Source organism: Hordeum vulgare, chromosome 4H (assembly GCF_904849725.1).
Source record: "Hordeum vulgare subsp. vulgare chromosome 4H, MorexV3_pseudomolecules_assembly, whole genome shotgun sequence".
In the NCBI taxonomy this organism is placed as follows: domain Eukaryota; kingdom Viridiplantae; phylum Streptophyta; class Magnoliopsida; order Poales; family Poaceae; genus Hordeum; species Hordeum vulgare.
The window spans coordinates 151,448,147-151,463,854 of NC_058521.1; the positions used below are offsets into that span (position 1 = coordinate 151,448,147).

Genomic DNA, 15,708 nt, shown 5'->3' on the forward strand with positions numbered 1-15,708 from the left:
ACCTTGCTTATCCCTTGTGGCCTCATCCATCACCAAAGTAAAAAGATAAGGGCTCAATGCTGACCCTTGGCGCGATCTAATTTTAATTGGATAGTCATCAAGTGTCTCCATCACTTGTTTGAACACTTGTCACGACATTACCATACATGTCCTTGATGAGGGTAATGTACTCTGTGACTTTGTGTTTCTCCAAGACCCACCTAATGACATTCCACGGTATCTTATCGTATGTCTTCTCCAAGTCAATGAACATCATATGCATGCCCTTCTTTTGCTCCCTGTATCTCTCCGTAAGTTGTCATACCAAGAAAATAGCTTCCATGGTTGACCTCGTAGGCATGAAACCAAATTGATTAGCTGTCATTCTTCTTAAGCGGTGCTCAATGACTCCCTCCCATAGCTTCATTGTGTTGCTCATCAGCTTGATTCCATGCTAATTAGTATAATTTTGAATATCCCTGTTATTCTTGAAGATCGGTACTGGTATACTCCGCCTCCATTTTTCGGGCATCTTGTTTGACCAAGAAATGAGGTTCAAACGCTTAGTTAGCCATACAATCGCTATGTCTCCAAGGCATCTCCACACCTTACTCGGGAGACAATCAGGGTCCATCTCCATCTGCTTGTGTCTAGATCTGCAAATCAGACATCTGAGTCGTGGCTCCTCTTTGGGGTCTGCTGGGATATCAGCGGGCTATCGTTGTTATTGGCTTTCTTGTCGTTTGCCTGGCTCCTGTCCGGATTGCCGGATTCGTCGTCGACCTCATCCTCGCCCTCCTCGCCGACCTGGCTCTCCTCTGGATCGACGGTGGAATCTACCAAGCTCCTTGGCCTCTTGTTCAAGCAAGTACCGCATCTACATTGACAACACATCTTCATTAAGCGGTGACATGGACACAAACATGTTAAAGCCCTACGAGGAGATAAGAATTGAGGATGGCATCGACGACACAAGGAGAAAATACAAGAAACGAAGTCGAATTCAATTATTTACATTGGTAGGCAGATGCGTGCAGGAGTACGGCTTGACTCGGATGACGGTTGAAATGTCTTTCACCTTCGCCTTCACCATGAAGGCGACCATCTTCTTTTTGTGTAAGCGTGTCGTAGGGCTCCGCCATCGACTTGGTTGTGTTGTGTGGGCCCTCATACTTACATGGGGTGCACCTATGCCTGAAGGGGTTGGATGCACCTTTCCACCAAGTCACCGGGATTCGCTCCTGGTGAGCCCGTTGCATTTTAGGCGCATCACCTCCTGATGAAGCGCCTCCACTTCACTGAACCTGGCCCCAAGATCGATGCAGAATAGGGCCCTTGTCCAAGTACGGAGGCAACCCCATCTGTCCGTCGTGAACCGGCATGTTGGGGCAGTGAAACCACCCCTACGCCACTTTCTTCACGTAGTGGGGAAGCTTGAGCTTCAAGTAGGATCTATGCCTTGGTTGAATGCTGGCTACGCTGTAGTCTACATCATCGTCGTTCTTCTGCACCATGACCCAGAAATACTTCCGCCACAAACCGAAATGGGGTCGAGTCCCTAGGAAACACTCACACATCGTAATAAGGAGGCGATGTGGAGGATCATGTTAGGCATGATGTGATGAAGCTGGATGCCGTTGAAGAAAAGAAACCCTAGAAGGAATCGTGAAGTGCCAGGGATAAACCTCGTAGGATGAACGGCGTAAGAAGCACACACTCATTCTGCTGCGGCGCTAGCTTGACTCTTCCTCTGGCGCTGCACGCCATTCTCTAGTTGGTCCCGTGTCGCCGACAAGGGGATCCATTTCCCCTTGGCGGCGTTGGCTATGGGAGGGTCTTGTCAATGGCGCCGCCTCAAGCGTCACCTCGTTCGATTCGCCTCTTCGCGCGCCATCAGGCATAACCGGTTTCGGTTTGTCCGAGAGTTAGAGGGGGAAGAAGATCTGCGCATGGAGCTCTGTCTGCGATGGTGAGGCTAGCGCGCGGGGAAGACGAAGATGGGTGAGCGCATGCGAAGTGTCTGCTTGTCGTTTTACCCCTGCATTATGTAGCCCCAAGGGAAACCCAAAGCATGCATGACACGTTGCCAGTGAAACCGCTCGTCACGCCCACGACCAGAGTGAATGCGAGACGTGATGATGGCGGTACAGGAATCGCCGTGCAATCTCATCTCATTCAATGCGGACGATGATGAGACGTGACCTTGCCGGGGCTCGCACTGCACGCTTGACCAGACCTGACCTATTCAAGTAGATTTGGTCGGTCTTCACTCGGGGACAGAGCCGTTCTAGGCCTGACCCTGGTCAGACATGACGTTGCCGTGACCTATACCTGGCCATACCTCAGACCGGGCCGGGCCTGACAAAGCGCGTAGCAAAAAACCCAGGCCCGGGCCTAGCCCGACCATCGGGTCTAGAAATCAGGCCCAGCTCGGCCCATCAACATAAAAGCTGTTGGGCCTCGGGCCAGGCCTCTTTGTTAAATCACGAATATGGGGCCTGGGCCCGACCTGGCCTTCGGGCTTAAAACCTAGGCCCAGGCTCGGCCCGCGGGCACCATCGGGCTGGGTCGGGTTGGGTTTTTTGGGCCCGGCCGGTCGGGCCGGGTATCCCATGGCCAGGTCTATCGTGACCTCACCCAAGATTCGCGACGCTTCGCAACCCTGCCAGAGTAGGGCCTTCCGATGTCAGCCCCTGGCGGCATCAAGACAAGTCAAGGGATTCTTGTTCGGGTGTCCGCACCCGGCAGGGCTCGCTGCTCTAGCCCATTAGTTAGGTGTTGTCGAATCTGTTTTCTGTTCCAGGAATTCTTGGGATTACCTCAAGACCTCTCCAAACAGTACAAGATGCTGCGCTTAGTTCAATTTCAACTCGGACGGAGCCGAACTCATGATGCACTGGAGGGCTACTCCTGATGCCATGTACCGGGGCTACACCAATAAACTGAAAGTTGGCCCATCATGCCATGGGGGGGTTGGACCCACTACTTGGCCGGTGGCCTCATTAGGACACACCTATTTACTTGGCGTAGAAGGAAGACATACCAGGGATCTCGGAGGATCTCCACCCGATCATAACCGACCCGGAGCCTAGTAAACCCTTGACCTTGTCCCCCATATAAGCGAGGCCTGGGGCTAGATCATAGATAATATAATCTCATTACACCTACTGATCCTTATAAATCTCTCCGTTGTACACTACACCATAGCTCTCATACGAGGCTACCACCATCAATAAAATCAAGTAGGTTTGGGTTTTATCTGCACCGTGAGGGTCTGAACCTGGGTAACTTCTTTGTGTGACTCCCTTCTCCGGCTACGGGTGACATCCCATCGAGATTGCTGCCGGTATTATGATCCAACAATTCATGCTGCCATAACCAAAGCTGCCAAGCACCCCTTCAAAACCTGTGTTAGATGTACCAACGTGGCCATTGAGGTCTCCTATGACGAGCTTCTCGCCAATAGGTACACTCCTAACCATGTCCTCTAGGTCTCCCAAAACTCCCTCTTGGTGCTGCTCTAATCATGGCCTACTTGAGGGGCATACGCGCTGATGACATTGAGAACTAAGTCCCCATTGACCAGCTTGACGAAGATAAATCTGGCCTCCCCAAACTCCGAAAACTCCCTCTTGGTGCTGCTCTCATTGTGGCCTACTTGAGGGGCATACACGCTGATAACATTGAGAACTAAGTCCCCGTTGACCAGCTTGACCAAGATAAATCTGGCCTCCTTGCCTCTTGATGTCTACCACTCCGTACTTGACTCTTGTTGATCAAGGCGCCTACTCCATTTTTGTTTGTACTCTCCCTGTGTACCACAGCTTAATGCCGGTATCCTCCACCTCCTTCGCCTTCTGCCCCTTCCATTTGGTTTCTTGGACACATAGGATATCAACACCTCTCCTCAGCTCTGTATCAACTAACTCCTGTAACTTAACCGTAAGGGACTCTATGTTCGAGCTACCTAAGTGGATCCTACTTGGCTCCGCTAGCTTCCTTACCCTTCACACTCGCCGAGTCAAATGTGATGACCGTTGGTCATTTTTCACTACACTTGGTTGATGATGTAGTGCACCACCACTTGTCACCATATCCAGATCAAGATACTGTGCGCCACCAAGGGGGTGACTGCCCGGCCCTTGCCCATTTAACACCACATTAACATTCTTTTTAAGGTGTCCTGCCTTAGGTGCTTAGGTGTCAGGGTGGTGGGTGCTCTTAATAGGTCGCCTTACCACCTTAACGATGCCCTGTAGCGCCTTAAGAACAATGTCCTGTAGTAAATAGTAAATAGTAAATACTGGCGGTATGGATCTGCTGGATTATAGTCATCATCTGCACTGATAGGAACCACATTGTATTATGAGTTTTTGCCAATTGATGCAGGAGTACACATGGTGAATCTAATGAGTTACTTTCCTGTTTGATCGCAAAGGCCAAAATCCAAAAAATAAAGTGTAATCTTGTTTCTGTAAACTACAGATAGGGATTTGGGATGAGCGGAAGGTTTTTGGAACCCGTATTGAGAGCCTAAAAGTTGACATCCTTGGTGAGAACCCTCCTACATTGGATAACAATGATAATGGTTCAAATCCTAGCCCTAATCCCTCTTCAAATCCCAAAGCTGTTCGGAAGGATTCCAGTACATATATAAAAGTATGTTTCCACTTCTTGTCTGTGTCATTCTCCCTATTGGTTTCATAAATTGGAATGAATTTTGGAAAGCTTTGTTGTTTGCCTTTTGCTGTAGGAACTGACTGTTTGCGGGATGCCTGAAAAGATTGTGACTGCATATCAGTCTGTAGTTGATCAGTATTTTGACGAGGACGCAGCTTTAAACAAATGTAAGACTACTGTTAATGTGTTGGAGAAGATGGACAAAGATGTAGATAATGCTTGTACCCATGGTAAGGATTTTGCTTGCTTCACCACTTTTATAATGTTATATAGACATCTGCAACTGCCTTTGTAGAATGCTTCGCACTATTCTCCTTTCTTGGCCTGTGTTGTGTGTGTCATGGTTGTTCCAAAACTATTTTACATCCAGTTCCGTCATGTACTATTAGATATTTGGGTGGCAGTGTCAAGGAAACTAGATGATACCCCGCACGTTGTTGCGGGAATGATTTGCAATATATTTTAATGAGATTTGGTAGTATAGAACTTGAATATTTGGAGTAGTAACATGAGAACTAAAACTGAAATTATATACTTGATTTATTGTGTTCGATTATTATATAGTTGTAGAATACTTATTAAATATAAAAAACATAATAGAATGGAAATTCTCATGCATGTTTGCATGTTGAGGTGGACCTTTTCCCATGCATGTTACATGGTGAGGTGGCATGCTTGCATGTTGAGAGAAATAGGTTAGTGAGAGCTAGCTATTTAGATGTAGAAGATGACAATGAAGAATCCTTCTGTTTCTGAATGTGAACACTATCACGTTGATATACATAGTAGTATTATTGTTTCTAGAACATAACTTTCGGTAAGCTAAACAAGATTATCTGATTTGTCTTTTGAAATGGAGAAAATTATAATGATCGAATTCCCTCCGAGCTCATGTAATGGTACAAGATTAAACCAATATCTGAGACACAACAGTAGTTCAACTTGCAAATGGTTTCTCTGTTCACTAACTACGATGATTTGTTAGGCAGACGCTATGGGATTTACTGCATATCTTCATCTGATTCATACATGCTATATGAGTTGTGGTGTTGTACTTGTGTGTGTGTGTGTGTTGGCGCGCGCTTTTTGTTTTTGTTTCTTGTGGATTGTTGTAACTTCCAAAATATTAATAGCATGCTTCAATGTGCATGTCATGTTCGCTCTGATGTTTGCATAACATTCCAGACTCAGTGGTTACCAAATGCATTAAGCACTCCATGGTGACAGAAAATCGATTGATAGAGAATAATTTGATTATGCCCTGTAATTGTTTATAAACGTGATTGTATCATGGTTTGGGCACAATGCATGGAAGAAAACAGTTCTCTTCATGTATATATCTGTTCTTTTTAAGTGGCAGTTCATGTGGCTCTATTCTTTTTGGTATAGCACATCTGGCTGGTTAGTACAACTGTGACACAATTATAGTTCTGGAGGCCGATATCAAATTAGATTCCCCCCCATGAGTTTTAGAGTGAAAGATACCCCCTCCCTCCCAAAATAAATGTCTTAAGCTTAGTACAACTTTGTACTAGCTCTAGTACAAAGTTAAGACAGTTATTTTGGGACGGAGGGAGTACTATAGTACAATGGAAGATTTCCTATTAAATGCTCCTGGCTGTGGAGTTTTTGGTCTTGCTCATATGTTATAATCTGAGACCTGTAGTTACACTAAATTCTGTTTGTGAAGTAAAGTAATTGATCTGAAAATATATAATGCTCTGACATTGTAAGACTTACATTTATTCTATCATAATTGATAAGAATGTGTAGTAATAATAATTGATTCATTCTTTCCCTAGGTATTCCTCAAGCATCATCATTGGTTTCTGACCTTCAAGAACAGGAAGCAGTCCTCAAGAACTGCATCGAGCAACTTGAAAGTGTCGATACAGCTAGGACAAATCTGATTAATCAACTAAAAGTAGCTCTCAGTGAACAGGTATTCAGCACCTTTTTCTACTATCTTCCAAATGTTTTAGCCTGATGGCATCATATTGTGTTGCTTACAATTGGAAAAACTCTTATGCAAAGTAGGTGCTTCTACTATCTCAGCTACTGAGTGTGCACATTCTCTCACCTCTGTTACAATAAAGTATGGTGGGGGAATGTGCACAAATCTCAGGGCATATCAATGGTTGCATTAGTGGAAGAACCCATTCATACAAGCACGGAATCCTTCTTTGGCTTTCAATTTACAGAGTTTTTGTTGTTGTTGTTATATAACAGGAAGCAAAGTCGGAGCTTCTTCGCACTCAGTTGCAAGTAAGGTTTTTCTCTTATATCATCTTACCTGCTATCGTCTTATTCATTACTACGTTGATATTCCTGCAAAATCATGTAGAAACCGTATCTGCTGATTTTTGTTACTGACTAAAAGTGATTTGTTCGGTTAAACTCCAAGACTGTGTTGCACGTTTTCTTGGATCAGTTAGCTTCCTTGTTATGAACCTGTGATATATGTTTGCCTTGTGCTAGCTGTTCTGTCCATGTTGCATAGATCTGGGCACCATTCTTAAAGCTTTTGATGATATTTTTTTTGACGAAATGATGGCCCTATGGCCATATTTCATTGATTAATCAGAGGGAGAAATACAAATTGCAGTAGTAGAGCTACAGTTAGTGTGATCAGCAGGTTTTAGGGGCTGGTTTCCAGCTGGCACGACCAGTATACAACAACAACGACAACAAGAAGGTGCTCTTCAGCACTCAAGGTGGCTCAAAGAGTCTGTCTAACAGATTTATACCAGCCGCCGACCAGCTTCTTGCCTCATCGATGATGCGTCCCATGAGCTGTGAAACAGTGCACCCGGCGGCGTTGAAGACGCGGTTGTTGTTTCTTTCTAGAGCATCCAGGAAACCAAGCAGATTGCCGATTTCCAGGTCTTCTTTTCATCACCTTGGAGTAAGCGCAGCTGCACGCTCCGATTGTCTTTCAGGGTTTGACTTGGCAGTGGTGCAGCCACCATTGGCGTGAGCTGCAGGAAGGAGCCTCCAAGATTGTCAATGACATCCATCAGCAGCCGCTTGGTGTAGGTGCAGTCTGCCAGCAGGTGTTTGGCCGTCTCCGGTGCAGCTAAGCAGAGTAGGCAGACTGGGCTGTGCGGAATGCCTCGAACAACCAGGTTATCTGTTGTGAGGCATCGTCCACGGGCGGCGAGTCAGAGGAACGTCTTCGCCCGTGGCGCCGCCTTGGCAGACCAGATTAGCGTCTTGTCGTCCGACCGCAGAGCTCCTTCGAATTGGCATCGATATGCTGATTTGGCGGTGTAAGTACCATCCGCCGTCCAACGCCTGATGACATGGTCTGCGGCATTGTCATTGAAGTTGATTCCGCTGGCCAACTCCGTCAGGCTGCACAACTGTCTGAGCACGAAAGAGGAAGGACTCGGCTTCAGCAGCCGCATCCACCGATTGCCAGTGACAGCCTCCCGAAGAGAGAGGCGGCGCTTGGTGCAGTGGCGCATCAGCTCCGGCCATCGATCCGCGGGACGCAGCCCGCTTGCCCAGTGGGAGTCCCAGAAAGATGTAAGCCTGCCGTCCCCGACAACGATGGTCGTTGATGCGCGAAAGCGCTCGTCGGCAGAAGGGTCCGTGGGCAAGGGCAGAGCATGCCATGGCCTAGTGGGGTCCGTTCAGTAATACCATTGGTAGCGGCAGCGCAGAGCTCTCCCTTTCTTCTGAATGTCTGGGATGCCAAGACCACCGAACTCGCGCGGGCGGGAGACAACAGGCCATTTCACCAGGCATTTACTAGCTGTGACCTCCTCGTCCTGAGCCCAAAGGAAGCCACGGAGCAGCTTGTTTACCTTTTTAAGCAGCCACATTGGGGGATCCAGTACCATAAGCTGAAAGATGATCATGGCCGATAGGGTGGCACGCACGAGCTCGACACGACCGGGCAACGCTATATTCCTGGCCTTCCACCCTTCCATGCGTTTGGCTAGCTTATCAATGGCTGGTTGCTGATTGACACGACGCAGCCTGGAGTCTGATAGCGGCATCCCGAGGTAAGTTATGGGGAAAGCGGCCACCGGGCAGCCGGAGTCCTGCACCAGGTTTGTGATGGTGTGGGTATCTGCACCTCCTATTGGGATAGCCGCACTCTTGCTCCAGTTGGCATGCAGCCCCGTTGCCTCACCGAACAGTCGGAGAAGTTCCATGATGGCCCAGAATTCAGTTTCTCGGGCATTTAGGAAGAAGATGACGTCGTCAGCATACAACGAAGCCCTCAGTGTGGAGCAGCCCTTGCCAAGTGGGCTGAGGACGCCGGTCTGCGTTGCATAGTTCACCATTGATGCCAGGGTGTCCATAGCAATGACGAACAGGAGTGGCGATACGGGGTCTCCTTGGCGTAGCCCTTTCGTGTTTTGTATGACCTCGGTTAGCTCTTCATTGATCAATACTTTGGTAGAGGATGTCCTCAACAGCCCTGCAATCCACCCAGTCCACCGGCTACTGAACCCTCTTTGTTGTAGAAGTTGCAGCAGGAATTCCCAAGAAATACTGTCAAAGGCCTTTGCAATATCCACTTTGACTAGTACTGATGGTGTTTTAGACATTTTCAGGCACTTTATTTGACCACGAACAAACACAAAATTGTCGAGGATTGATGTCTGCTTGATGAAGGCACTTTGGCATGGAGCGACCAGCTTATCCATCTTGGGTTGCAGCCGCCGTGCAAGCAATTTGGTGATTTTTTTTGCAATGGCGTGCACCAAACTAATTGTCCTGAAGTCAGTCATCTTCTTGGCACCTTCAATTTTGGGCAGTAGGATCATGCAAGCCGAGTTTAGATGCTGGAAATTGTTGAACTTGAGATTCTGCAGCTTGTTGATGGCAGCGATCACATCTCCTTTAATGATAGACCAACACGCTCTGAAGAACAGCATGGTGTATCCATCGGGTCCAAGTGCCTTGTCCATGGCCATATCATTAATGGTTGCCAACACCTCTTTGGTAATAAGGGCGTCAAGGTCGGCCAAGTGCTGCAGCATAGGTGTGTACCCGAGCGCTTGGAGGTTGATGGCTGCTGTCCGCTCTTTGGGAGTTCCAATCAGGGTGTTGAAGAACTCCCACACGATCTTCAGTTTGTCCTCCTGCCCTGTGATCATGCAGTCATTGTGTTCAATCACCTGAATATAATTCTTTCTTCTTCTAGCTGACGCCTTGATGTGGAAGAACTTTGTACTAGTGTCACCAAGCCTGATCCAATTCACCCTAGAACGTTGCCTCCACATTGCTCTTTCCAATGCTGCAATCCCAGGCACCGGACCTTCAGGAAGTTTCGGAAACGGTGTTCCTGTGGTGTTAACTGTCTGACATCCCTTGCGGCATCAAGTCTGAATATCAATTTATTGACAATATCAAGTGTCTTCGTCAGATGAGAGCAATGCTGAGAGTGCCATCTTTTTAGTGCTTTGCCAGTATGCTGCAGCCGTTGTTGCAGGATGAGAAAGGGGTCGCGTGAGCTCACCGGAGAGGCCCAACCCCAACCACCTCCATTTTGCACCAGTGATTTTCGAATTGGAATCTTCTGCAGGGTTTGAACTCAACATCACAACTCAACAACATGGGGCAGTGGTTGCTCATCGCTGTGGTGATGCCTTGTAGTAGGCAGGCCAGGAAAGAGTCATGCCATGCCTCGTTATACAGGACCCGGTCGAGCTTGACTAGTGTGGCAGTTTGTTGCTCGTTGGACCAAGTATAGGTCCTTCCGTGCAGGTACATATCTTTGAGTGCCTGTCACTGATGAAACGGCGAAAGGCATTCAGCATGCGGCGATTAATTTTGTTATTAGACTTATCAGATGCTGCACTGATCATGTTAAAATCGCCGGCACAAATAGTGGGCATAGTAGTGCCGGCCATGGCTGCTTCGAGGTCAGCCAGAAGGGCAATCTTCCCATCATCTCTTTGGGGGCCATATACACCAAACATCCTCCAACATTTTCCAGTCCGGCGGCGTAAGCAACGCAACTCAATCCAACTAGTGGTGCAGTGGATATAGGTCATCTGAATCTCGGCTCCTTTCCAAGCAAAGATAATGCCTCCCTTGGTTCCCGCAGCCGGTTGGTAGACAAAGGAATCGAACGCAGCTCCACAACATTGCTTGATCAGATCCTGGTCCACAACACTGAACTTTGATTCTTGAAAGCATACAACTGATGTATTGAATTGGCTGACTAATCTCCTAGCCACTCCTCTCCGCGCCGGGTGTTAAGGCCTCGGATATTCCAGAACAAGATGGGACAACTATCCATAAGACACACTAATCGTCAGACTACAACAATACACAGTTAGGCCGCCTCCTGCGCTGTAGCCCCGCTTCCTTGACCCCTCTTGGTGGCGCTCTTCTTTCTCCCTTCGTCTCGGCCAGTGCAGTGAGGGCATTGATCTGCTGCTCGGAAAGGGGCTCATCAAAGGTGCTGGTGTATCTGGTCATCGCATCATCATTGTCCGTCTCAATTCCAAGCTTTTGCGCCCTAGCCACTGCCCCCATCGCGGCCGCGGTGAAGGAAGCAAGGTGGCGGCTCCTGCGTGGGTTGGACATCGGTGAATGGCGTCCCCGGCGAGGCGCTCTGGGGCGTGCAGCCGTCGGCCTGGGCAGCAGTGCAGGCGTGATTGGCTCCTCCAAAGTGGCAAGCATGTTGCTGATGGCACCCACCAGCCCATTGATTGGGAGTCCATCAACAGGCTCCATGTTGGCATTGCCCATGCCCACGTCAGCCTGTGTCGGTCCCATGGGCGCAGGTGCCACCTCCTCCACCGTGAGGCCAGCCTGCAACAGTGTTGGAGCAGTGTTGGTGACGTTGGGCGTTGACCCAGGTGAAGGGTCGACCGCGTCACTAGCTCATCGTCCACGACCCCTAAGGAGGCGCCTCCACCATCCGTCACCTGCTCCTGTGTTGTCTCTTGCGCTTGGTCCGCTTCCTAAGCCCGGTAGACGTGGGCTGCGACAGCTGCGTTGTCTGCAGTGGAAAGCTTTAGACTGCATGGCTCCGATCGACGTAGGGGGGCTTGCCCCAACCGTCTGGAACAACCCCCCCTCACCAGCGTTGTTAGCTCTTGGCTGCACGTGGCCAGCCACCGGTAGGGTGAACACGCCTTAGGGCAGAAGCGCCTCGTCAGATGTGGGGTCCAGCGCCCTGTCGTTGATGACGGCGCCATCGTCATCCACCAGGAAGATGCAGCCGCGACCCTCCACTCCCGTGCGGGCACCGAGCCTAGAGAAGATGGATGGCCTTCCCGACGACGCCAGAGCGGAGCGGGCAGCGCGGAGCGAGTCGCCTCTGTCGTCCCGATCCGCCGATGTGCCCGAATCACCGCCACCTAAGGCGTACCCCTCCATTTAGTCGATGTGCAGCATCACCCGCTTGTCATGGACACGCGGGCTGTCGGGCAGCGGTGAGTTCGCCTCGATGATCCGCGTGAAGCCCACCGGTAGTTGCAGGCGCCCGATGGGGTCAGCCGTGGCGTGACGACACGACTTGTTGGTCCCCAGCTGGGCGAAGCGTGGCAGCAGGTCCGGCGAGAGCACCCAGGCATAGAGGATGTAGTAGGATACATCTGTCTTGTTATAGGTCTCCACCTCGACGGCGTGCATCTTGAGCATGGGGAGGATGCGCCTCACCGTCTTGAGGTTCCATGCCTGCACCGGCAAGTCCTCAAGGAAGAGACGAACCTTGTAACGCATGGTCCGGAGCTCCGAAAAGGAACGGTGAGACCATTCCTTGGGTAGATAGAGGGTGCCCTGCCTGTCGTGGAAAACGCCGCCGTCCGCCACCACGTTTCTCCACTGCGCGTCCAAGAAGCGCAACAGAAAAACATCATGGTAGAGGGAGACAGACACGACCCCAGGCCGAAGCGCGGGGTACTCCTCCATGATGGCACGCAGCTGTCCTGGGGTACATGTCCTCGGACGCCACATCCATGATCAGCGCCGTGGCACGCAGCTGCAGCTCCTCGTCCGCCATCTCCTGGGTGAACACAAGGGAACAACAGGAGGACATGGGCCTGCGAACAACGTCACCAGGAAGGCTAGCAGCTTCGGAGTTCATAGCTGGCTCAGGATGGTGGTTGATGCGCGAATGGATGCTACTGGTCGGGAAAACAAGGCGCTGCTGGGGCGATGGTTTTCGACTAGCCGTCGGCTGTTGCTGAGGGGGTGCGACAACGGTGGTGGAGGTGGAGGAGGTGGTGCAAGGTTGTCGCTTCGGACGACGGGTTTGAGCGCGGAGCGGGGGAGTGGGTTGGTGGAAGGTGTTTGAAGGGGCAGTCCCTAGCAGTGTGCCCCGTCCGGACACAACGCAGACAACGAACCTCCTCGCGACCAGTGCGGATCTTGTGATTGGTGAGGAGACAATGGGAGCAGCGGCCATGGAGGTCTTCTTTATAGGACGCGGCGCGAGGGGGCGGCGGGTGGGCGGGAGCCACCTGGCCTCTCTTCTTGGTGACCAGCTGCCATGGATGTGCGGAGTAACTCACCTGCTCCGGGCCATGAATGGGCGTAGCGGCATTGATGGCGGCTGGGGAAGCAGCAGCATGGGCCGCCGCATGAACAGTGTTCCGCTTTGGCGCGGCAGGCGGCGAGGCTCCGGGCATGCCAAAGACCACTGCCTGGGAGTAAGAGCAGCGTGGGCTGGTTGACCGGTTCGACGCGGTCGAACCACCCGACATGCAGAGCCGCTCCTCCGAGGCGGACGAGCTCAAGTCCAGCGGTCCTGAGGGCGGTTTTGGGCTTAGGTGGCGGCTGCGCTCGAGTGGTGCACCCGGGGTGGTCGTGGGGGCGGGCGATGGCGTGGCCGAGGTGGCCATCGGTGGTGGGCGGGAGCCGCGGCTGCGAGGGAGAGCTCAAAGCCCTGGAGTTTTTGGGTCAATCTTACTTGATAGGCTCATCAGATCCTTTTGATGATATCTGTGATGCCCCATGGCAGGCAAGGCATAACTAGTGTTTTTCTTGGTCATTGACATCTCTTGGTGAAGTTGTGTTCGCATGTTCAAGACGAATGTTGTATGAAAAAAGAAAAGGCCATGTGAAAATGCACAACTACGCATCACACAAACGCATTGCTCAAGCTCTATAATAGGTTAGTAAATAACTGAAGTACTTGTGGTACAATTCAGTTTGGATGAAAGGTAGTAGGCCAATCATGGTCTGCGTGGCTAGTCGGCACACAGGTCCAGCAACCAGTTTAGCATCCCACCTCAAGCACTCTTCTGTCTCTTATTAACTCCTGTTACGATCCCTTGGGCCCACTTTACCCCCTGAATTTGTCCTAGTGTTCATAATACAACCCTGATTTGGTTCAAAATACTCAAACTCTCCAAACTTTCTAAGAGACACCCCTCCCACCATTTTGACTGGTTCAAACCTGGTTTTGTATGTTGTGTGTCCGTGGCAAAAAATCCCAGCGCAGCAAGTTTGCACTACCGCACGCTTTGCTCCACCGTTTCAGATTCTTGGAGCCTGACTGTTCGTGTGCCCCGGTTGCAGAGTTGGGTTACTATGATGTATCTTGTTATATCTGTTATAAGAGATATCAATTGTACAATACTTGGGTGGTCTGATCTATATTTAAGGTTGTGTCCGTCTGCGGTGTCAGCTATACAGGTTTTAGATCTTTACCCTCCCCTAGTAGAATATCGCCGTGTACATTTCCTTCTTCCCCATTCATTCAATCCCAGTTGCACCTACCTCCCCATGGTTTAGGTGGGCCAACACGATGATTGTGATAGGGATGGCATCGTTGTCTGGTCTGCTTCTTCCTCCGCCGAGGTCGTCATTGTGGTCGCGCCGTCCGCGTCGGACGCAGCAGCCGCGGCGTCGATGGTCCTCATTGCCATTGACGCAACCAGGACGGTGGTGCGTGCCATGGGGCCGGAGAAAAAACCTCGTGACGATGTTCTTCATCGATGCTTCAGGCGGAGGGAATGCTGATGAAGATCGATGCAGCGCATCGTAATCTCGGGTTTGTGCGAACAAATCGCCCCCTACCTGGCGCGCCAAATATGTCGGTGCAGGTGTGCACACGATCACCTATGGGACCTTGGGCCCCTTTGTGGTTCGGCGGGGAGGTCGTATGGCACAAAGAGCAAAGACTACGAGGCAACACGATGATGAGACTCGGGGATTTTACCCAGGTTCGGGCCGTTGTGAAGCGTAACACCCTACTCCTGCTTTGGTGGATTGATTGGGGAAGACGAAGTTTGTACGGAGCTATACCCCGACAATGGTTGCCGGGGAGAGCTATCACGTACGTACACTTACACCTGGCTCTAATCCTCTGGGGACCTACTCTACCAAGCGTCGAATCTCCAAGTGTGCGAATATCCAAAGATCCGAAACCTTTGCTAGGTTGCCTCGGGCCTCCTTTTATAGCTCAAGGGGTGTCCACAGTGGCGATTGACATGGTCAGATAGGTAACAGTGCTATCATACCTAACTCTGGCACTTAAGACAGAGCGCCATAAATGTGGCCTTAGGTGGCGAGCAGGGGTGCGTTCCCGGCAGGCTTCTGCTACCTATGAGCTGTCCATGACTTGGGGTCTTGACACGCCTCTGGACGGGTGTCAACAGGTTGTAACCTGTCTTCCGGCACGTCGCCATGTAGCCAGCGAGAGCCACCTAGCCACCTGGGAGTTCGACAACTCATCAACATGTGACTGGTGTAGCGATGAGGTGGAGCCGTGGCAGGTTGGCCCGCACTTGCTGGGGAGGCGCCTTGCCTGGTCTTGGTGAGGATGCTTGCGCCTTCGCCCCCAGCAGGTGCCAGGGGTTCTTGGCACGTCTTGGGCTGTTGGTGTAGGTCTTGCCGGCATCGTTGGCCATTGGGGGGCGCGTCTGCTGGAGTCTTGGTCTTCTTGATGCGCTCCTTGACCTCTCGTAGAGCGGCTCCTCTGGCCCTGGCCAGGTCTCGAAGGAGTGGGAGCATTCTCTGACAGCCTTAGGTTGCCGGGTCGGTGACTCGTCGTCCGTGCACAAGTCAGGAGAAAATAAACACCCCTGTTTTTGTATCCCGACAGAAGCCCCCGAGCCTGAGCCATACATG

General features: G+C 50.7%; 1 protein-coding gene across 3 annotated transcripts in view; it reads left to right on the forward strand.

Moving 5' to 3' along the window:
• The window catches only part of LOC123448218 (regulation of nuclear pre-mRNA domain-containing protein 2-like), a 29,969-nt gene that overhangs the window by 3,969 nt on the left and 10,292 nt on the right, over window positions 1–15,708 (forward strand). For all 3 annotated transcript variants that reach the window (XM_045125044.1, XM_045125045.1, XM_045125046.1), the window contains exons 4-7: window positions 4,465–4,638; window positions 4,733–4,889; window positions 6,462–6,601; window positions 6,889–6,924. In XM_045125044.1, the coding sequence (XP_044980979.1) occupies window positions 4,465–4,638; window positions 4,733–4,889; window positions 6,462–6,601; window positions 6,889–6,924 (507 nt within the window). The remainder of the gene's footprint in view (window positions 1–4,464; window positions 4,639–4,732; window positions 4,890–6,461; window positions 6,602–6,888; window positions 6,925–15,708) is intronic.